Below are 24,577 nucleotides of genomic sequence, written 5' to 3'. Positions count from 1 at the left end.
TAGTGGAGGCCGAGTTGCCAAAAGGCAAACTGTCCTTGTGTCTGATGTTTTTGGGAATTCTTGCACTGTAACTAAATATAATATAGTGAAAAAGAAGACCGTGTTAAAACATAGGGGAACCATGTATAAAGAAGCAAAGTTTATGGTTACCTCATTTCAAAATGTAAAAGCTAAATACTTAAAATGTGGTGTTTTTGAAACACCAGTCAAGAAATAAGTGATATAATAAAGACTAACAATCAGGAAATATACCATAAAATAAACAATGTAGAAGGTTGGGAACATTATTTGGTCATTTTTAGAAGCCCCTTTGAAATCTTTCAGAATGTTTGCTCTGTTAAATTATTAGTGCTGTTAGCACTAGTAATTTTGTAGTGACTCCTCAAACAGCATCTATGGGGGCAAAATCAAGTAAAGACATATTCTTTGAAAGTGTCAATGTTCAGCAAAGCAGCAGATTTAGAGACTTTTTAGCTGTATGCCTGTAAATGTGCCTTGGTGTGTGTTTTGTTTGGGACTTTGGAGCATCGTATTCTTATGTGCAAGTGAAGTGGGGAAAAGCAGAGGAACCCGTCATGCATGGCCCAAGTGGTATTGGCCGTGACGTGATAGGGGAGATAATAAAATGACCCGAGGCCCGGACCTCACGGTTAGATAGTTCATGAAAACCGGTGTGTACTCTTTATTTATTTACACTACGCGATCGCCTCCAGCTTCAGGCCGCGCTTAAATACATGACAAATTGGCAACAAGGGTGGTTTGTTTCCTACCCATGCACCCGATCTGACCCTGCAGAGCATCCACAAATTGTCCGCCTCCTGCTGATGCTGTTAGCGTTTGCACGCCTCTCCTGTCTCCTCTCTGGCCTTGCCACACACCACTGTCTGAAGCTGCTCATGCCGATTGAGGTGGGCTTCATCGATTGTCCTTCTGACCCATGGAGGGCGTTTGTCCTTCTCCTGGCAGGCCCACCAGGTGAAATTTCTTTGCCTCCTTCAGCTCTGTGTCCGGAGCCTGCTGCAGCTGCCCTTTTGTCTCCTGCACAGGGCAAGCTGCCTAGAGGGTCCAGCTGTTTTTGCCTGCAATGGCAAGTTTCTTTTGTCTTCTGGGCTGAGAAAAGTCTCCTGCTGCCTGCTGCCTCCATCAATGAGAAGGTGAGAGCCTTCCCAACCTATGTGGTGCTCCTACTGCCCCTTAAGGCAAAACAAGGAAGTGGCTACTGGTAGTGGTGTTTTGGGGGCCCAACTCCTTATCCCCACCGTATGACTTTCGCTTGATGATGCCTTTCTCATCACAAGTTGCTTGGCTCCTACTTTTGCTCCACCTTCTTACTCTGCATAATCGGCTACATGTTTGACCAGGGATGGCCTCAGTACCTTCTCTTGAGCCTTTTATCATAGAAGGCCCCCCATCTGCACAGGCCACACAACGAACAGACTGGGTAGAGAGACTTGAAATGTATTTTGTTGCAGTAGCCTTGGAAAATGACTGCTGCCGCCCCATGCTCCTACATCTTGGGGGTAACACCATTCACAAGCTAGGGAAATTGGTAGTGGACGCCGGCACGCCATTTACACATGCTACTCTGAAACGACCCCTCACTGAGCATTTTGAGCAACTTGCGAATATCGACTATGAACGATTCCTCCAACGCCAAGCCAGGCAGCTTCCCGAGGAATCGGTGGACACCTTTTACGCACGACTGAAAGAACTTGCTAGCACTTGCACGCTGCCTGAAACACATCGCACACAGTTCATACTGGGTTGCGTGTCTGTCAAACTATGGGAGAACATTCTACAGGTCCTAGGGATGTCCATGGCTGATATGCTCATGATGGGGAGGTCAAAGGAACTCTCTAAAGTGCATGCTGCGCATATAGAAGTGACTCCAATGACAAGTAAAGACTGAACCTGTCACTGCAGTAACGGCTGTGGGATTAGGAAAAAAAAAGACCCGCCTCAAGCCAAGGTGTGTTACACGTGCGGAGGACTGTACCCTCATCAGGTGTCATGCCCTGCTCAGGGCAAGAGATGTACTGCCTGCAATAAACTAAATCATTTTGCCAAAGCATACCGCTCTGCCACCCTCAAAAGGCACCAAAACCCAAATCTATTAATGTCATGCAGACCCGGGAGGCCCCCAGATGACGAGGAAGACGATGATGATGATGTGGTTTGGGCAGTTCATGTGATACACGCTATGCAGCCAGGTGACAATCCTCCTATTAGGCCAACAAGTTCTGTCCCTGATTGACACGGGGGCTTCAATAAACATTCTTGTGCAGTCTCTACTGACATCTCTCCTGCTACAGCCTGTCCTGCGCCCCGCTGTCACCCAGGTGTTTGCCTCTGGATCTTCAGCACCACTGGTCAGGTCTTTACTACAGAAATCTCTCATGAATCGCGTTCCACACGTGCAAAGATGTACATCACCAATACTGGCACTGGAATGTTACTGAGTTGTCGCACGACAGAACAACTTCATCTAGTCACTTTTACTCTCAGTGTGCATCTGGGAAGTGTAGATGATCTGAGTAAGTTCTCGCCACTATTGCAAGGCATTGATTGTCTAAAAGACCCTTTCATATACCTCCATATAGACAAGTCAATCCAGCCGGTTGCACTAAGACATCGTCGGTTGGCCTTCAATCTGTGCCCAAAGGTAGAGTACGAACTGAGAAAACTGAACCAGGCGGACATCATTGAGAAAGTAGAGGGTCCCACGCCATGGGTGTCCCTAATTGTAGTAGCAGGCAAGCCTAAACAGCGCGGTGACGTCAGTATTTGCGTCCAAATTCCAACCACCTAACATGGCCATCTGGCGTGAATGTCTCCTGATGCCCACTGTGGATGATATTGTGGTGGAAGCGAGTGGTTAGTGATGGTTCTTGAAGATGGATCTTCGAGCAGGATACCATCAACTGTTGCTAGATACGGAATACAGAGCTATCACTACTTTCTCAACACATGTGGGTCTAAGGATATACAAACGCTTCAGTTTCAGGGTGACGAGTGCTGCCGAAGTTTCTCAAGATACCATCAGGGGCATGCTGTCTGGTCTTGAAGGGGTCATCAATGTCAGTGATGACATCCTAATGCATGCTTCAACCACCGAACAACATCTTGAATGGCGGAAGGCATCGTTCAAGCGATTGCAGGACAGTGGACTTACCCTGCACCATGAAAAGTGTAATTTTCTTCCAAAAGAAATTGGTTTATTCTGCTGCCATTTCTCTGAACGTGGGGTCATGCCTGATCCTGCAAAGCTTCTGGACATTCAGTCAGTCCTGGCACCAACCAGCATTACAGGCGTATGCAGTTGCTTGGGGATGGTCACATACTGTAGCCGATTCATTCAAAATTTGACCACACTCACAGCTCCTCTTCGAGAACTGACTAAAACAAATACAGTTTGGGGGTGGGGGCCTGCCCAAGAAGCGTTTCAAGTGAAAAAACAAGCTTTGTCAGTACAAACCCTTACTTTGACTTTCACCATGAATCAGATGTGTCCGTGGACACCATCCCTACTGGCCTCAGGACCATTGTCTCTCAAAAACAGGACAACGGGGAATGGGCTCCAGTGGTCTGCACTACTCTTGCTCTAACAGATACGGAGCAGCTTTACTATTGAGAAGGAAGCCACTGCGTTCTACTGAGGGTTTCGCCATTTTCACCTTCATCTTTATGGCCATCCGTTTGTAGTTCACATGGACCACAGGCCACTGATACCTCTATTCACAGGGTCCACATCAAAAACTAGCATTGAATTACTTATTTAAAAACTTTAAATAGGTTGCTAATTTACAACAGAAAAAAAAAATCTTCATAGCTAATTTTATGTAGAAGATTCTTTCTGTATTCAATTACTGTACAACTTAGCAGTAACAAAATACACTTCAAGAGAACTAAAATGTCAGAAAACAATAAGATGTTTAACACCGTTTGTACTCCTTGTTTGAAAAATTGACTGATTCTCTTTTCTAAGAGCAGTTTTGCCCAAGCTCTTGCAATTACATTATTAGTAACCTGTTAATTCTTCATTCCAATTTCCATCTTTTGACTTGTATAGAGCGAATATCATTGCGATAAATCTGCGAGTCATGAAAAGTACCTTGTGTGTTTATATTCTCATTTTTTGGCTTTTGTTTGCATTGAACTTTAAATATTGAAATTTAAAGTAACTATTATGGATTCCAGCATCACCTTCAAAGAAGAATTTCTCCTTCATTTTAGTTATTCTTCATCTGGTAGCTGGAAGTTGTATTAAGATTTTAGTAAAATCAGCCTTGCTAGATAAATATTAAAAATAGTAAAAAAAACACATTTTAAATGTAAAGCAACACCAGGACTACCTTTAAGCAACTGTAACCTTGACTTCTAGGTGCTTATTTTAGATGTTTGTACATTTAATATACTATTGTCTCCAAAACACCAAGCCACACATCATCATCTATGGAATCGTCAATTGATAGGCACGGGGAGGAGGAGCCAAGATGGGCGACGGGACGGACGCTTGAGCTCCCGGCTCCGTGGACCGTCTGGCTTCCTTTGATAATCCTGATCAATTCTCCTGACCTGCGCCGCTCTACCGCCGCGGATTATCGGCACTGAAGTGACTGGCGCTCTCCTGACACCTTTGTCGGCGGGTTTGGTAGCAGATTCGGTGTTTGCTTCGACCTCCGGCGCTCCCCCTGGTCCCTGCGTGGATGGCCGCCGCTGGACGCCGAGGGATGTGGACGGGGTGCTGAGCTGGATTGCTGCGGGTGGTCGCGGGGGTGACAACGCTGGCTGTGCGACTGGAGTCGGACCCTTACGTCCGGGTCGGACTCCCCCCCGCGCTGGCAGTGGTGTGGACGACGTTGGAGCCCCCTAATACTAGCTCTCCTCAGCCACCCTGAAGAAAAGCGAGCGGACTCCATTTTGAAGTGTCTTCCTGCGGCGAACGGCCGGTCCTCACGGCAACCGTGGGGCGCTCTCGCCCTGTGCAGTTCCCGAGTGGAGCACGAAGTTTTTCCGGTGTCTACATCCTCGGATCTCCGGTATACATGGTCACTTTTGTCCCGCTACTAAGTGCCTGCAGTGGAGATGACGATGGCGCCTGTTCTTCTTGCTGAGACGCTGGCTGACCCTGGACTCGCAGGGTCTGCGCGCCCATGTGCCCCGGAGCTGATTGCCGCATCGGAGGAGCAGCGGGATAGGGCGGACCGATGCTTGGTACTGAGAGACCCGACCTGTGGGGATGTACTGGCCGCCCTCGTGGCGTTAAAAGTGGCAATGCAGAGTACTTGCTGGGCGCTGACCCGGAGAATCGATGAGGCACTGTTCGCAACGGGACGTCCCCGGCTGGAGGATCCCCCGCCGCCCATGTTTTCTCCTGGAGGTGTAACAATGTTGCAGAGCGGAGGGGCGGTGGCGCGGAGTCCTCCTGGCTCCAATGTAACGCATCAACCCATCGACATGGATACAGTTGCAGGGACACCCTCCATTTTGAACGCTGTGACTCTGCATACGAACTACCTGTTGAGACCTAGCCTTTCACCTCCCCTGCCAGATGTTACCCTGAAGGCACCTATCGCTGGAGCTTCTGTGGCATGTCACTGCTGCGTTTGGGACCCTGCGGTACGATACGGCTTTATGGTCCCCTTTCCTCGAGAGCGACCATCTTGTCTCTTTGTCCTGGCTGAAGGTGACTCGCAGCAATGGACGGGCCTGAACCACATCTGCCGGTCCGGACAGGGGTGATGGCAGGCTCGTTGTCGCTTTGGTTGGATCGGCGGACGGAGACCTGGACTGATACACGTTTTGCTATATTGGCTGAGTAGTCTTTAATGACCTGTTTTTTGCTACATGTCGCTGTGTTTCGCCCCCTGTTTCCTTCTTCTGCCGGGGGGCAGACTTGTGCAGTACTGAAGTGCTGGGGGGTATTGCTTCGGGACCACCGGGTTTACGTGGGTCTTTTGATACTGTGCTGTACATGGCGCAGGAGGTACGGGCGGCGCGGGAGTCCGGGAGTTCGGCAGTGGGGTGGGCTCCTCCCCGCTTCTCCTTTTCCTGGGAGTAATAGGGTAGTGCACTCTTCTTTTTCTATGGTTCTTTTTCCTTTCTTCCTTTCCTAATTCTACATTTCGGGTTCCTATGGGGCGACAGACACGTAGCTAGGGGGGGGGGTAGGCCATAGCCTCGGCATGCGTGTAGGGTGGGGGGTCTTCTTCGACACATTTTTTTTATTTGTATGGGCCTTCTTTTTCCTTTTTCCGTCCTTTTCTTACGTCTTTTTCTAGGGTCAGTGGGGGGGACTGCTGTTGGGAGGGTAGCGGCTGGGAGGCACATTTCGCGGCGTATCTATATCCTGGTATTATAGTTTCGTGCCGCCATTTTAGACGTGTTCACTGTTAGTTGACTCTCCTGTTGGCTGTTACCCATTTCTCATATGATCGTCTGTTCTGTACACTGATCCGTTCTAGTTTCTGTATCTCCTTATATAAAATTTTTTAAAATTAACCTTGCTGTCTCCTGCCACTCGGTGCACGTGGATTTATTGTAACATAGGTCGTATGCTTCTATGTGCTGCCGTGCCACCGAGTGGACATATACTTTGCTATCAAGCTTCAGAAGTGTCGAGGCCGGCCGGATGGTTGTAGGCCCGTATTTGTCTTGTACACAGTGCTAAATAAAGGTTTTTAAAAAAAAAAAAAAAAAAAAAAAAAAAAATTGATAGGCACGGATTAGGCCTTAAACGTAGTTATGATGATTTTGCATCCACTTTATTCAGGGCCCAATCAAATACCTCTGTTCAGATTATAATCTGATTTATAGGAGAGTCATATGTCAAATTCCAAGCAAAGTTAACTCCTAGATAAATGTAATTGGGCACCACCTCCAAAGGGGGATCGTCTACTCACCAGTTAAACATGTATTTTCTGTAATCTATAATGTTATATACATTTTCAAATACTTATGCTGACAAAATACATTTTCAAAAGACATTGCAGACCCAATGGGGCCTGTTATACAAAAATGTCACAGTAGGATAAAACAGTCTTTGTATTTCTTTAAAATTTACTTTAGGTGGAAATGCTCAGACATCTTTTAAAGTGCAGAGGCCATTAAAAGCATAATAGTTAAAAAAAAATAATATATAGCAGTACTCACCACTTGCATGTTGAGTCATGATGAAAGCTATTTTAAGTCTTTCTATCCAGTAATCACTGCTACCTTGCATCCATACTGTTAGATCTGTCACCAGGTTAAAATACTCCAGTATTAAGAATTATTAGGTCTTGCGCCTAGCGTTGCAGTGCGCAGCACTGCTCGCGCAACGAGAGACCTCTTGGAGGAGGTTTCAAAGCGTACCTAGGAATTGCACATGCTTGTGCGTGTGCTTTTCCTTTTGATCCCCACGATTGGCTTGTGCGTGCGTGTTTTTCACAAAGAGAGCATGCAATAGGCCAAAGGCGGGCGCATTGCTCGGCCCATGGCCTATTGGTGTCTATTACGCGCACCAAAGGCCATGTGGTTTCAATTATCGTGCCCAGACACGGGCACGATAATTGAAACCACATGTGTGGCACTCGCACCACTCGTTACACATCCACTCACGCTTTAAATGCATTTACGGTTTCCAGTGCAAGATGAATAGATGCATTGCAAATAATGAACGATGGCAGCTAGCAGAGCAAAACGCGGAGAATTGATGTAAAACAACATGTTTCATTCATTAATTATATGCCCGCTACTTAATACGAGCGTGTAGAAAATGTAAGAAAAATGTATTGCGTGGTACAACTACATTCTCTTTCTCTGTCTCAGCGCTATCCTATGTGTTTGCCTTGGTATCCGTAACGCATAAACATTGGCTTTGCTGCACATATTGTGCTTCCAGTGCAGTGAAATAAAATGAAGCTGCTATGGAAACCCGTGAAATTTGCAAAGATTAAACATACTTCTTGTGTAATTGAGCAGCAAGTGACTGTCTGACCAGAAAATCATAGTTCTTCCTGTTTTTGATAATTATTCGGCCGATGCGTTTTGAAACAATCTTTAGTATGGCAGGGTGTCTTATAGTTCTTTGGGAACTTGTTTAGGAAAGTGTTCGTGTTAGGTGATTTTATATAGCGCACAGCTGCCTCAGTGAAGAGGCGTCCCGGCGCTTGCAGCAGTGTCAATAGAAAGCTGGGGCTAGACCGTAGGGAAAAGGTAGGTTTTAATAACTTTACGGAATGACAGCAGGCAATCTAGCCGCCGTATCTGGACAGGGATGGAGTTCCATAGTTTAGCGGCAAGAAACCGGAACAACCGGCCCTCCGCTCTGAGGCGCTTCACTCGGGTGACTGTTGCTAGGAATTTCTCAGCAGAACGTAACTGGCGTGTAGGTACATAGGGGACTAGCAGATTAGACAGAATCTCAGGGGAGGACAGCTTTAAGGTTTTAAAGGTCAGGCATAAAGCTTTGAATTGGATCCTTTGAGGCATGGGTAGCCAATGTACGCGCCGTAAGGTACCCGACGCAGAGCTGGTTCTGGGGAGCCTCAATAGGACTCAGGCAGCAGCGTTCTGTACTCGCAGAAGGCGAGTGACTTCAGCCTTGTTGATGCCTAACATAAGTGAGTTAGCATAATCTAGTCTAGACAGGATAGTCACCTGGACTATCAACTGTCGGGTTGGTGGATCAAAGAAGCCCAGCATGGGCCTCAAGCCCCGAAGGAGTCCAAAGCAAGTACCAGCGGTCTTCTTGGTATGCTCCTGAGACCTACGGGTAGAATCGAACCATCCCTAGATTTTTTACTGCCGACTTAGGGGTAGGGGCAGTGCCCAGAGACTCCAGCCACCAATGCTTACTCCAGAGCCCCTTGTCCCTCCCCACCAACAGCACTTCTGATTTGTTGGCATTAAGTTGAAGGCAGTTTGCGGTCATCCAGTGCGCAACTGCCGCTAGGCCGCCCCGAAATTGCAAGGCGCCCCGGGTATGGTCATCCGAGAGGGCCACCACCAGCTGCGTATCATCGGTGTACGAGACCATGGTCAAGCCATGATCCCTCGCCACCAGGGGTTGAACATAGATATTGAACAACACGGGGCTTAAAGCCAAGCCCTGGGGAACCCCCTGCTTGATGACATGAGCCTCTGAGAGGAAGGGGGGGGCGAAACCTGGAATGATCTGTCAGAAAGGAAGGAACAAAACCACTAAAAGGCCAGGCCCTCCACCCCCGCCTCCTCTAGCTGACGCAGGAGGATCTGATGGGAGACCGTGTCAAACGCGGCGCTAAGATCGAGCAATATGAGGGCCGCAGTTTGTCCCTCATCCAGGATGGTCCATAGATGTTCACTCATGAAGCCACTGAAAGTACATGCCGAGTTCCAAATTTTGCTTACGTCACAACCACGTCACGCGATCGGTTTCAATGCCGCTTTTTAGGTCTCGTTGAGCTTGTATGTGTGTGTTATTGTGCATGGGGAGTGGGTAAATGCAAGACTGAGTCAGTGGACGAATGGAGGCATGAGGGCAAGAAAAGTGACAAAGTGCACGTATGGCGAGTTATTGAGTGCCTAAACTCCCCAATGATTGAAGATGCACTTACATCTAGAAGCCAGAACTGCTCGCATTGTCGATGCTTGTTTCATTTATCTTCACTTTTTTTTTTTTAGCTTTGTATGTTTCACAATTCAGTGGCTTAGTGCATGTATGTGAAAATTTGTGGGACGGAGGTTTAATCAACTCAGCCTTTCAACTTTGTCAGGTTAATGAATCTGCTGAATTGGGAAATGTCACTCGTTCTTTGTAACTCTACAAACACAAGCCTGCTAGGGTGAAATATTAGAGATATTAAAAATGAATAAAAGTTCCGTCTCTGTGCTAGAGATACAGACAGTCAACACACTGACTGGATAAAGTTCATGTCTTTCGGGTTCTATTGCTGCTGTCTATCGCTTTTTAATACCGTCTTCATCTGATGCCACTGTTTCATACCCACCCTGATCTTGTGGAATGAAGTGTTATGCTGCACAGAATGTAATATTAGCCTAATCTAAGGCAGTGTGACGTATACATTTATGATGATGCCTACTCGAAATTCGTATGTTCTTAGGTATTCTCGTTTTGTCGACTCTACAACGCATTTAGCAGATGCGTCTGTCGCCGATTGGAAGTCATATATGACACTGTGTTCTAAGAAGAGATATAAAAATCTCAGTCATGTAATGTCGGCTCCCCATAATGTCCTTATTATCCAAACCGTTTGTGCTGTAGCTGCATTTTCTGATTTGGCCCCAGTCAGCATTAGGAGAGCATAATTGCTCTTCTTGCAGCAAATGGTGTTTTATTTCTAAAATTGCCTTTAATTGTTTACTGAAGAAACCAGATCGCTTTGCTTTAACGTGGAAAATCCATTCAGGCCATCACATATTCTGTTGTCCGTCGCCCTGAATGTGTTTTCCAGCACAAATGCACCTATCGCTTATTGTAATAAGGTGGCCCCATCATATTGTGTATGTACATTGCTTACTGTTTCTTAAATTCTTTCATGATTCCTTTTATCTTGTTGATTTTTTTCTCACATCACATTATGCATATGTATTTAGATATTGTAAAATCATTAGGAAGTTATGGCGTAATACATTTATATTGGCTAATTTCCGTTTATACCTTAGTACAAATGCTATAAATGAGTGATATTTATACACTACAGGAGCAACCCATAGACCCAAATGGACAGGGCTATTGGTAGGTATGAGTAACACTGTCCAAGTAGAAAGTAATCATGCAATGCAATAGATCTTGCATTTACGTGAGTTTTAGCTATTGGCATTGTAAATGACAATGACTTTTATGGTTTGGTTTTTAAAATGTAAATAAAAGGCATTGTCATTTACAATGCCAATAGCTTAAACTCGTTTTACATTAGTTTAAATGTATCCAGCCCAGTGCCTTTTACAGTCAGGAGTTATAGATTTATTGGGGGCCAAACATCCATCTGTTGCATCCAAGCAGTTCTGAAGGGGAAATGGTCCTGTATTCTAAGATTTCAGTTTGGCCACCATACCAAAGTGCCTTATTTCTTAGTAGCTGGCCTGCGACAAAAGACATGTCCACCTATCAGAACAAGCATTTGCAATGCAAAAGGTCTTTCATTACTGAAAGTTGAGCTATTGCTGTTGCAAATAATAATGTTTGCTAGATTTTTTTAGATCAAAAAATATCCCAGCAGTAACATCAGTAATAAAAAAAAATACACAAAGCAAGAAAAGGGTGACATACCACAGGCTGTGACAAGTTGTCCCTATGGAGTTCTACAGGGACCTCAATTAGCCACATGAAGTACTGCATCCTTAATGCAATTATAAAAAAAAAAATTGCAGCTCAGCATAACTTTTCATTTGTTTTTCTTGTATTACTTATGCTACTGCTATGCCATTATTTGACAAAAACAAAAATCTAACAAGCATTAACATTTGCAACGGCAATAGCTCAAACTTTCATTAATGCGAGTGCGATTGCATTGCAAATGCCTGTTTTTTTGTGTGGAGTTTTATATAGGTCGAACTAGACCCGAAGGTATCAGAGCGCTTTACATGAGTACCAGTTACGTTATAATAATATAGTCTAATAGCAATGCCCTTCTACCAATGATCATTCTCCAATATATCAATTTATTATTGTTAATCAATTATAGCAAATCTCAATTTTGCCTTCTATAAAATTAGAGTTGATATTTCCCAGCGAGTCTCACAGTATATGTATTCATGAAGGACAGTTTCTCTTGGTATCTTTGCATTAACGTTCCCTTGAGCTTAACCTGGTCTCTTTGTCATATAACATGTCATGTTGATCTTAAAAATGTGTATAAATCAGTATATCATTTCAGAGATTACCACCGACTGTATGCAATTTATGACTCTACGGAAACAAATAGGCTTTCTCTCTTTTGTATTGGATGGTGAGCTCTGATTTCGGTTATTGATTAGTATGCCTCTTTAGGGACCAAAGTAAAGGTGGCCCTGTGAAAATCAGAGACATGACCCCTATCATCCGTAGACGAATACACAGGAACGGCATACTGTTGGACAAGGTTAACCTAGCAGATATTATTTGAAGGCTTCTCAAGTGTGGTTTCTCCTTTTCGTAAAGAAAGGAGCCTGAAACAACCATTCTTGTTCCTTGCATGAAAAAAAATGTTTACTACACAAACTGCTGGACAGATTACATTTTTCCCTATATGTCTAATACTCATTGGAATCTTAATTGCTTTTTCATCTGTTTGCAGAAGGCTAACTAAATGCAAATGTATTACTGACTTGTTCTCTAGGCATTTTGAGTAGGGTGGTCAAGTTACACCACATTAGAATAGAAAAAGAATATGCACATAATCAGGTTCCTGTTGAACACTGTTGCCTGACATTTGGCTATAGGCCCTCCCATGCATGTCTTATTACCCCTGATTGCCAAATGGTATAACTGATGTCTGTTGTATCAGCACAAAGGATATCCGACAGTTGAATGCCTTTACACCCTGAATTGTCTATAAAAATGCATTTTTTAAAAATGCACAAAATCCGGTGGAGCTATACCAAACTGGGGCAGTTTAAGGTTTGTAATCTGGTCTAAAGGTAAATAAGTGTTTATCTTTTACAAAACGTTTTATGTTTTAATGTATTTGCCTTTGCACTGAAGGAAATCATGGCATACATCTTTTATACTTTCACTTATAGTTCCTATTTATAGCAGATACTGGGGAAGGGGACCATTAATTGCCCATCTAAGATGCACCCTGAATTTCTCCCTACAGATTCCAGTATTCCCTGGTGCCTCTAGCTCCCTTCTTGGGGAGGTTAACCCTGCGTTTGAACACTTTGGAAGTGATGGTTTGGGAGATGCCGGCGAAACTGCCAACATTAGACTGGAACATGCACAGAAAGAGCATGCTGTAAATGCTATTATCAGGATTATTAATGAACATGTTGGAGAGGTAAGGACAAAAATAAATATTTCACTAATGATGGTGTGGTAGAATTGACTTATTTAAACCAGGACAGTCAATCAAGCAAAGAGATCATCAATGTAAAATTCCATGGCCATTAGCCTGCACCAAATACACTTGAGGAGTAACTCAAAGTCATAGAAAAGCATGGTTTTATTATTATTATTATTGCAGTTGTAATTATTTTATTATATAGCTCACCTGGACCAATTGTATAAGGGAGCGTTATATTGTAACTGTGTTATTGTGTTTGGGATTACATTGAGATTGAGAGAACAATATTTAAACAAGTTATATATACAGCAGGACCTGGTTTGCTACATAGTTCAAATGTTGCTACATGAATCTGTGCAGTACCAAAACAGTAATAAATTCGAAAAGCAATACAATAAACATGTCGCACCAAATTAGAAAAATAGAGAGAATTGTAATAAATAAAAGACACCAAAATGACAAAAATCTAATAAGGTGAACCACGGCTTTGAATTTCTAAAGTTTTAAGTAGGAATAGCGCAAAGAAGTATAAAGTGCCAATGATAGGCAATGGTAACAGTAGACGGGGACTAAGGCACAATTTGATGCTGACCACGATAGAGCACGGGTCAAACAACAAGGTTTGTTCTGGTCAAAGGATTGCCTTCTGACTTTAGTCCTTTAAGTCACAAACAACCACAGGAGTACACTTCTAAAGCCCCTCAAGAATTAGGGGAGGCTCTTAGAGACTCACAGGGTGTGAGGTAGAGACCAATAGCATGGTCCAGTCCATGTACAGGTGCCACTGGTCACCTGAGCAATTGCAGGAAAGGCCTCTTGTAGCTTGTTGTATCTCTGGAGCTAGAACAGGAGGTTAGCCTTATGACCCTTGGAGTCCATTTATTTGCCCTGGGTACAAGAGAGAGCTGGTCCAGTCCTTCAGTGCTCTTCTCAGGTTGCTGGCAGCAGGTTCACTTCTCTTCTGATCTTCCTGTTTTCCAGGAGTATTCTAAAGTGGGTGCCTGGAGGTTCCACATTTATTTCTAGCTCATACTAGTGGGACGAAATGACTCTTGGGCCCACCCTAGCCAATGGTGTAGAGGTTCTCGGGATCAACCCTACCAACTTTGAGCATTTTCAAAATGGTGAAATCCTTCCGCTACACGGAACTCGAACTCTGAAGGCTCAGGGTGTGTGTGGGCAGTGTACTATGGTAATCTTAGTGACCTCCCACATCTAAAACTAAAATCCAGTTTAGTTTGAGTCTGCCACTGTACCAACAATAAAGCCAAAGGCAGAAGTCTGGTGAAACAAACGTAGGGTGTTCCAGCAACCAGGCAATGGATACAAAAGCATTGTTTTGGCACCCTGTTTTCCTTCTTTTAAGTGTGGCCCAGTGTTGTAAAACCCAGAGACCGAAGTCTGGTAGGGCAAAGCTGGGTTCATCAGCAACCAAATAGTGGATACACAAGAATAGTCTTGCTATCCTGTTCTCTGCCTTTTATTATTTTTTTTTTTTTTTTTTTTTAGTTTTTAATACATATAAAAGAAAAAATAGTCATAGCAAGCATGCTTAAAACAAAATATTACATCGGGTTAAAGTTGTTGAGCCACTAGAGTCAATACGTTCTAAACCGTATATAGTGAAGAGAAAAAACAAAAAACAAAGCAAAAACAGACAATGGACTAAGCATTTACGGATTAGTTTATAAGGCTCGACTTGAACAGGGGAGAGAGATAACAGATAAATTAAACTTAAGATAACTAAGGGAAGAAGGATTTTTTTCTTGTCATTGCCGAAGCCACTCCTCGAATGGAGCCCAGATCTTACAGCCCAACTCACGTCTCCTTCTACCCCGTTTTAGATAAACTGAAGACTCCAGATTATACAAAGCAAGAATCCAAGATCTCCAATTAGAAAACGTAGGGGCTTCGGGACTAAGCCATTGTGATGTAATACATAGCCGAATTAGGGACATTGTTATAAACAAAAAGGTAGAAACATGCCTCGTCCTTTCGGGCGGGGTAGTTCCCTCGCACCACATTATCACCATCTGTGGGGAGATATTGAATGAAATATTAAGCCTAGAGTTTATAAAAGACTCAACATCAGATAGAAATGCCCCAAGCTTTGGGCAAGAATAGAACATGTGTAAGTCGTTAGCAGCTTGAGCCCCGCATCTAGCTCCAGCACAGCAATTACCCTTGGGGCACCCCCATTTTGCAATTTTTGCCGGTGTATAGTATAGATCGAATAGTGCCATATAACTTTGAGTACGTAAACTCCCAGAGACTAAGACATAATTTGCTAACTCCAATGCCATACATATGTCCACATCGGTCATTCCCAATTTGGTCTCCCATTTGGTATTCTGTAATGCAAGATCGTCAGGAAAACCAGTTAACAAATGTTGATAAAGTGTCCCGATTCTAGCCTTTCTTTGGATTAGTTCAAACAAAGTCACTTTGGCAAACAGATTGGTGGTTTGGTGCTGCATTTTATCTATAAAGCTTCTAATCTGCAGATATTTAAAAAAGTTGTAGGAGTTGAGGTGAAACTTATCCTTTAAGAAGGAGAAGGAAGCCATTTGTCCATTTGTGCCTAGGTCACCAATGACTCCCAACCCCAATAGCTGCCACCTAAAAGTGACCTGATCTTGAAAAATAGCCGTCAGGAGTCGGACAGCTGAAAAGGCAGTATATAAATTAATATTTGAGATTAGGCATTTACAACGAATTTTGCGCCAAACTGAAAACATGGCCCAGATAACCTTGAACTTTATCTTCTTAAAGTAGCTTGGCTCAAGGATCTGTGTCAAGACCCCCTTAGCAGCATCGCCCAACCCCAATTCGTAGATAGTGGGTCTGTTAAAATTCGGGACCTTGGCACTTTCACCCAACAATGGCAGCCCAAAGTGTTGGAGCATGGCGGACCAATAGTATACTAAAAAATTCGGGACTGACCAACCCCCAAGATCTCTAGAAAGACACATCCATTTAGCGGCTCTACAAGGGCGACGGTATCTCCAAAGAAATCTATAGCAAGTCCTTTCGGCCCTAACCAAACTATGTTGTGAAAATTCCAACGGGATGGTTCTAAATAGATATAATAACTTTGGGAGGACCAGGATTTTAAGGACGTTGCATCGGCCATATAAAGAGAGATCTAAATTATCCAGTCTGCCCAGCTTAGAATTAACTGATTCAATGACCGGGAGGATATTAAGATCTGGGATATTACCAACTGAAGCAGTGATTTTAACCCCTAGATAGATTGCTTCTGAGACCACAGGAGCTTGGGAGGGACCCATTGCAGATGTTTGAATAACCTGTGTTTTTGAGACATTGAGCCTATAACCTGATAGCCGACCAAACTGTTCTGCTAAAGTCTTTATAGCGGAGAAGGCTGAGGCGACATCGCTGGTAAGGACTACAATGTCGTCCGCGTATGCCAGCGACTTACCCTCGATATCATTAACCCTGACCGGCAAGATATCAACAGTACCATCAATCTTGCTAAGAAAAGTGTCAATGTAAAGAGCAAAGAGCAGGGGCGAGCAGGGACAACCCTGCCTAGTGCCCCTGCTGATATTAAAAGATGCTGACACCAGGCCAGAGATATGCAGCATTGCCACTGGAGAGAAATACAATGATTGAATAGCCCGAATTGGCTGGGAACTAAAGCCCTTCCAGCGGAGAACCGCCCACAAAAACCCCCAGGCAACCCTGTCGAACGCCTTCTCGGCGTCCAACAGGATTGCTCCGAGGGGAGAGCCAGTCACTTGAGCCAGTCACTTGAGCCCAATCCAGAAGTGCAATGACCCGCCGAACGTGATCGGACGTATCCCTGCCTGGGATAAAGCCATGCTGGCGTAATGAGACCATTGGGGTAATTACCAACGCCAATCTGGTAGATAGAATTTTAGAATATATTTTACTCTCTGTTCTCTGCCTCCTTTTAAGTGCACCTCGAAGTATTATATGTCAACCAAGCTGACCTGTCAAGCTTGATTTGGCACTGTAATATCAAAAAGTATACTCGCGGCCCCCACCCTCCAAATTGGGTGAGGTTCAGAGAAGTCATCCCGGGCCATTCAGGTCTGCTTATTGTTTGCTACTGAGAAGTAGTTCACATTTGTAGGGGATGAGACATTACTATGCTGCAGTTTTGTTTGATTATTCTTTGTTCTGTGTCAGGCAAATACCCTGATGGTTTCGTTTTCTGCATTTGTATATATGCCATAACATTTGCAAATTGTGAATAAAGAAATTTTGAAGAAAAAAATGGTGGGCAGTGTAATGCCCTTCCTACATTCAGCCCTGCTCCATTGGGCTGTTGGAGGAAGTTTTCCAGTGAAAGAGCCTATTGGGGCTCCATCGAAGGAAAGCTTTTGGTTGGCCCACCTCTAAATGAGGAGCAGGGACCAAGAGTTTGGTGAGCAGGGTACTCTGTTGAGTTTGTAATCGAATCCCGTGTCTGCCAAACTCTAAATCAGGCCATAAATCATTTTTCTTGAAAACTAAAACTAAATTGATAATACCCTAATCCAAGGTTCTAAATGTACCAACACATCTCTAAGATTGATTTGATCAACATTATTATTAGTAAAACCCTACAGCTTTCGTTAAGGTTTCAGTTGTAGTTCTGATTCTGGGAAAAAGTCATAGTTTTCATCTGAATCAAAAATACAATTGCAGCAGGAAAACCGTACCATCAGGCATTTCCATCAAAGACACTACCCCAGGAAAAACCTAGTAAAAGGTCTGAGGAAAAGGGAGAGAAACTGAGGAATTGCCACTGAAATGTGATTCACACACAGATTTCCATTATAATTCTGTATGAGTGTGGTCATTCTGCTTCCTGGAATGACCTTACCCGGTGGGGTCAGTAATTCCAGGTGCAGAATTACCCTTGTAGTTTTAACACAGCAAACCTAATGAGGGTCTGAATGTCCTATATGTTTATTTTCTATCATATTTACTGTTCAAATCGTTGACCTTCAAATTTTTGGATTTATAAGTGGAAATAATTGAACTACAAAGCACGCAATTGTCACAGTATTGAAAATGAGATTGTAGTTCAGCCTTAGTATGTCTGATAGCAGTTTGACAACCAACCAATTTTTAAATAAAACTGGTTGCGACTAAGACATGCATGTTACAATTCAGGAGTGCACTCACAAAAATCATTGCGACACTAGACCGTTTAAGAGATTAAAAAAATTCTCACATTTGTGAAACAAGCATATTGCTTAGATTTCCACCAATTCAGAAAATCCCAATAATTTGTCTGTGCAATTTGGTTCTGTCTTGTCCCGCACACATAAGAACATGTGTCCATACCTTTGTCTAACTCAAGGAATTATGGTTGTGCTCTCCACTGCAATGTCTGACTTTGATGACAACGATGGATGCAACAGTGATCGGTGTGATGAATTCCTAGGCGAATCGGTAACATAAATTACAAGCCACCCAGAATCCTTTTGAGTTTAGTACATGGAGATCATATATATACCTTACACTAAAATCATCACACTCATTGAGTATACGGCAGAAGGTCAGACTCAAAATACCTCGACTGGTACACAAGGATATAAGGCACAAAACCCTATCAGTCTCTCCCAGCATGCTCTGGTGTCCAACATAGGTACTCAATCAGCTGTGCTTGCTTCTTGCTTTGACCTATGACCTGATCAACACCAGGTCCATATGGATAATTTAACATACACTGGAATGCAGTTTATGCTTCCTCTGCTCCCTCTGTGTTTATTATTTTTGCATGTCACAGTTGTGTGTTTTTACATGCATGTGCACCTTAACTCTTGTCTTACAGCTAGAGCTTTGAAGTTGTCAGCTGTAGATTTCACACTATGCTAACACCCAAAATGGTGTCCAATACAAGAGTTAAATAGTACCAACATAATATTTTTTGATATGTTGGGTGTCTTAAAATGGCTGACATACCACGGATGTGCTAAGGGCTTAATTTTACGTTTACGGTTATGCACTGTTACCTATATTTTCTTGAGTAGCTACTGAGACACTAACTAGCCTGGATTTGGCTGTAAAACTGGACCCTAATTTTATTTGACTTGTATGCATGCATGTACACTAACTGTGTTGCATCTATTTTTCCTAAGATTTCATTGGTAGCGACAGCACCACTAACTAACCTGGCTTTGGCAGTGAAATTGGATCCGGACCTACCCAAGAAGTTAAAGAATTTGTACATCATGGGAGGAAATTTGGAAGGTAACGAGCTGGGCATCTATCACTTCTGTCAGTCAAAGCGGCACAATATTGCAGTGAGAACATTTATTGGTAATGCATCGAATTTACCTATGAGATGAATACAGTGCTGTTTTTTTTATCAATCATCATTTGGGAGAAGGAAAGAGCTCCCTGACAAATAACACAGGAGTGGAGAGGATGTGGTGAGCTGCTGACTTGATAGCTGGGGATCCCGGTTCAAGTCTCGGTAGCGCAACATCCTGTGATTCTATGCAAATCGCCTAATCTCTCTGATAATTGATATATAAATATGCTGCAAGAGTAAAAAGCATAAAGAGGCAAATCTTTATGGACAAATAGTTCCTGCAAAGCGGATGTAAACTGTATTTTGGCTACGGAGACCTGATAAGAGAAGCAGACGAGGAACAAGCATTAGTCAATGCAGGAAAGTATGCTACAACCAATATTAAATTGAGGAAAAGTAAGGACCATGCACTGAAACCAATGAGAAGCCTGTAAAGAGAGGAGACTGGATGTAATGTCCCTTTTAAGATTATATTAAAACAATAGATTTCTCAAGCACAGTGCAAGCACTGTTCAGGCGAATCCTAAAAATTGAGCAGAAAGGTTAGCGTGTTATTTTTTTTTTTTTTGCATTGACGTTGAATTAAATCAGTTTAGCAGGCAATTCTGCATGCTGAATTTGAGACAGTGATTGCAGGTGGGGCCTCCAGCATTCATTTTTGAGGACTAGCAATTATTTTTCCTCATCAGATTTTGACCCAGAACAAAAGAGAGAAAAACACAAAATGGAGAAGTAACATGGGGATCGGACAGCCTTTTTTGACTCTCCTGTGGCTGCAAGTGACTGGCTGGACTCTCTGCCGGACGGAGGTGGCCGTCCCGGACCCTCTGCGGGCACCGCAGGTGATGGGTCCCCTTTAGAATGACTTTTGGTCCTTGATTTTGCCTTTTTGCACTGTACAGTCGGGTCTTATTTCATTTGCATATTGTGTTTTACCAGGACCAGTGAGGGGGGCGGGCGGGGACGGGTCCCTTACCTCCTCTGGGTTCTTTTCGTAGAATGGGGTTAGTGGGGCGACAGGCACACTGCAAGTTGGGGGGGTTTTTTGGCCCGCAGGGGTGCAGGGTGGGGGGAGTTGGTCCTGGGGTGGGGTTGGGGGGGAGGAGGGTTTGTTTTGCTGTGTGTTTTTTGTTTACAGGGCGAGGTACTGATTTTTGTCCACATTTGGGAACTGTGCTGCAGGCTGGGGGACCCTTGATCTATTGGGGGGGATGGGGGGGGACGGGTTGAGGCTTATGTCATGGAACGTCAATGGGTTGGGGGACCGTATCAAGCGGGGTGTAGTACTGCAATATTTGCGTCGTTTGACTCCTGATGTGGTGTTTCTCCAGGAGACGCATCTGGTTGGCAATGTTTGTCATGCAATGAACAGGGGGGGATACCGCCTCGTGGCCCATTCTGGTTTCACAACTGGTTCCAGGGGGGTGGGCATTCTGCTGCGAACCTCACTTCCGGTGGAGATCACTAAGATAGTCTCGGATGACAGAGGGCGCTATGTGTGTTTGATTGGGAGGTGGGAGGGGCAGCCCCTTGCCCTGGTTTCAGTTTACGTCCCCCCGGGCCTCCAGAACTCCACCTTCACTGACTTGGGTCGAATGCTGCTTGACCTCCCGGACAGCCTCCTGCTCATGGGCGGGGACTTTAATTCTGTGGTTTCGGGTGAACTGGATCGTCACCCACCAAGGACCCTCCCCGCTGCCCAGGCATGGCTGGGTGGGATGCTGGAGACCTTCGGCCTGGTGGATAGTTGGAGATTAATGCATCCGACCCAATGTCAATTCACCTTTCACTCGGGGGCGCATGGGAGTCTCTCTAGGTTAGACTACTTCCTTATGCCCGCGGCGCAGACTGGTCGGATTCGAGAGGTCAGGCACCTGGCGCGGGGTATCTCCGACCATTCTCCGCTGTGGCTTGTTTTTGACACCGGGCCGCGGTCTGCAGGGCGGATCGCTCCCATTAACCCATGGTACCTGCGAGACCCTACGACCCGTGACAGCCTGGTTAAGGCTATGGACCAATACTTCCTGGATAACGAGGGGTCGGTGTCTTCTGCAATGTCCCTGTGGGAAGCCTTTAAAACCGTGATCCGCGGACACGCCCTTTCCCAGATAGTGGTGGCTAAGAGGGTCAAGAGTGAGGCAGTGGTGAGGCTGGAGACTGACATCTTGGGGCTGGAGTCGGCCTTGGAGGCGAATGTTACTCCGGACGGGCTCCATGCCCTCAGCCTGAAACAGTTTGAATATAGGTCCCTGGTCACTGACGCGGCCAAAACTATGTATAGGGAGCAGCAGGGTCGACTGTACGATGCCGGGGACAAGGCGGGAAAGTTGATCGCGTGGCTGGACAGGAAGGAGAGAGTGAATCGTGTGGTCCCGGAGTTGCGTGCTGCGGATGGTGTGTGTGTGACGGAGCCTGACGAGATTGTGGAATGTTTTGCCGACCACCTCCGGGCTGTGTACTCCCCAGTGACTGACAGGGATGAGGACGACTCTCGCCTTCTACTGAGGGATATCGCCTTGCCCTGCCTGTCCGTTGAGGACCGTGAGCGGCTGGACGCCCCCTTGTCGGTGGATGAAATAGCGACCGCGATCCGCTCCCTTCGCTCGGGCAAGGCTATGGGTCCCAACGGTCTGCCCATTGAGCTATATAAATTGCGCCCTGACAAGCTTGCGCCCTTCCTCAGTCGCATGTTCCGTGAGTCTCTGGCGGCGGGTTCCCTCCCGGCCGATCAGCGTTTGGCCACGATAGTCGTTATCCCCAAGGAGGACAAGCCGCGAGATCGCTGTACTTCTTACCGGCCTATTTCACTGCTAAATGCGGAGCCTAAGATCCTGGCGAAAGTCCTTGCCAATCGTCTGTTGAGCGTCGTGTGCGATCTGATTCATCCGGACCAATGCGGATTCATCCCGCATCGTAACACCGCTCTTAACCTGCGGCGTCTTCATGGCGCCCTTGCCAGGGCGGAGCTCCTCTCCGAACCGGCCGTGCTGGTTTCTTTGGATGCCACGATGGCTTTTGACACCATCGAGTGGCCATTCCTCTGGGCTGTCTTGGCTAAATTTGGCTTTGGGGAAGGATTTATTGGCTGGGTGAAGCTTCTGTACACGGGACCCATGGCTCAGGTGGTGGTGAACGGGCGGGTCTCTCGGCCCTTTGCCCTCGGCAGGGGCACGAGGCAGGGATGCCCGTTGTCCCCTTTGCTCTTCGCTCTCGCCCTGGAGCCACTCGCGGCTTGGCTCCGCTGGGAGCCCTCGCTTCGAGGGATCCGGTGGGCCCCGGGCTTTGAAGATCGGGTTTCGCTGTATGCGGACAATATTCTCCTATATCTCACCTCACCGCGGCAGTCGCTCAACGTCCTCTTTGACGTTCTGACTTCCTTTGGGAATAATTCGGGTCTCACGATCAATTGGTCTAAATCCTGCGTCTATCCGATCTCCGGTGGTCCTCCACTCCTACCGCCTCGGCTTCCGATCCAGGTATCACTGAGCGGCTTTAAGTACCTGGGGATATACGTTTCGCTGGACCCGGTGGCTCGCTATGAGCTGAATCTCCTGCGTCCGCTTCGGCGATTGCGAGAGGATACGGCCCGGTGGTGCAGGCTGCCCCTGTCCCCGCTGGGTCGGGCCGCGCTGTTCAAAATGATGTCCCTTCCCAGGTTCCTCTATGCACTCCAGAATTCCTTCGACGTCATCCCAGTGGCCTACTTTCGGGAGGTAGAGAGCCTGCAGAGGAGACTGGTGTGGGACGGGCGGGCGCGTATTGCTCTTGCTAAGCTTACTCTCCCCTGGTATGACGGGGGCATCGCGCTTCCCGACATTCGCAGGTATTATTGGGCCGCGCAGCTTTCGGCCATCAACCATGCCACGTATGCGCCTGGCCTGAACCCGGCGTATGAGATGGACAAGTTCCTGCTTCCCGGCGGGGACTATAACAGGGCGCTGTACTCCCGCTCGGCTGGCCGGACACTTACGGGTCCTACTAAGATTGCTGTGCGGACCTGGAGGGCCGCCGCTGCGGCCACGGGCTGGGGTGAGCGACTGACATGTGCTACTCCTTTGTTTGCCTCCGATCGCCTGGGGAGCCTCTGGACTACGAAGGGGTTTGACCAGTGGGACACGATTGGTATCAGCAAAGTGGGAGACCTGTGGCATAAGGGCGCGGTTAAGACTTTCGCGGCTCTTCAGACCGAATATGAGCTTACGGACAGGGAATTCTTCCGCTATGCCCAGGTTCGACACGCCCTGCTCTCGGTCTTTGGAGAGTGGACCACGATCCCGGTTTCCTCGCCCCTCGAGGACCGCATACTTGACGGACATGTCCCGGACAGCACTATTTCTTTAATTTATAAGAAACTGATTAATCATCGGGCTGACCTCTTGGTGCGCCTTTGGGAGGCTTGGACGGGGGATGGGGTGGAATTGGACGACGAGGACTGGCAGTCTGCACTGTCGTCCCCCAAAGAGGTCGCCATTCCAGCCCGTCTCCGGTTGGTACAGCTTAAGATTCTTCACCGGGTGTATGTGACGGGTCCTCGCTTGGTCTCGATGGGATATTCCGACGATGGGCTCTGTAAGCGGGGTTGTGGGCACAGTGCCACCTTTCTCCATATCCTGTGGGAGTGTCGCGAGGTGGCGGACTACTGGCGCCGGGTACATACGGTTATGGGACAGGTCACTGGGGTTGTGCTGCTGCCGGAGGTGCGTCGCTGTGTCCTGAATGTGTGGGAGCCCAATGATTATAGCGCGGCTCAGACTCGGTGGGCGGCCCTGGGGAACATGATTGCCAAGAGAGATATAGCGCAGCTTTGGGGTGCCCAGCGGCCGCCCACCGTGTCAGTATGGAAGGAGAATATGGACTGGTGTATGTTCAGGGAGAAGACTGTGTATGTTGCCCGTGGTAAGCCGGGGGCATGGGGCAGAATCTGGGGGCAATGGAATGCTTATCGCGGGGGTATCTGTACGCCCCCCCTGGTGGATACCGATATCGCCATGTCCCCCTGACCCTTGACGGTTCCGGGCACCTTTTGGAATGACTACATATGGACGTTCAGTTCCCTTGGCCCCCCCCCCGTCCCCAGCCTCCCGGTACTCCTTCCTTTCGTGTGCTGCTTAATGGTCTGACCTGGAGTTCCCCGGAGGAAGCCTGACCTGCGCCGTTTGTCTTTATGCCTCGCCTTTTTGTTTTTTTTTTTTTTTTTAGTTTTCTGTGTTTGTTTGATCTAAGTCTCCTGTGCCTCTAGAACTATCCGGACTCACTACGGGGCCGACCCCCGGGAACCGACTGCAGCTTTGATAAATGTATATTTCATTCTGTA

The 24,577-nt window shown here is 46.1% G+C and overlaps 1 protein-coding gene across 3 annotated transcripts in view; it reads left to right on the top strand.

The window, feature by feature from the left end:
- The window catches only part of LOC146805609 (inosine-uridine preferring nucleoside hydrolase-like), a 139,333-nt gene that overhangs the window by 65,119 nt on the left and 49,637 nt on the right, over positions 1–24,577 (top strand). For all 3 annotated transcript variants that reach the window (XM_085622891.1, XM_085622892.1, XM_085622893.1), the window contains 2 exons: positions 12,783–12,962; positions 19,088–19,199. In XM_085622891.1, coding sequence (XP_085479017.1) covers positions 12,783–12,962; positions 19,088–19,199 — 292 coding nt within the window. The remainder of the gene's footprint in view (positions 1–12,782; positions 12,963–19,087; positions 19,200–24,577) is intronic.

The sequence above is a fragment of the Triturus cristatus genome, chromosome 8 (assembly GCF_964204655.1).
Source record: "Triturus cristatus chromosome 8, aTriCri1.1, whole genome shotgun sequence".
Lineage (NCBI taxonomy): Eukaryota > Metazoa > Chordata > Amphibia > Caudata > Salamandridae > Triturus > Triturus cristatus.
This window is presented reverse-complemented; position numbering and strand designations above follow the sequence as displayed.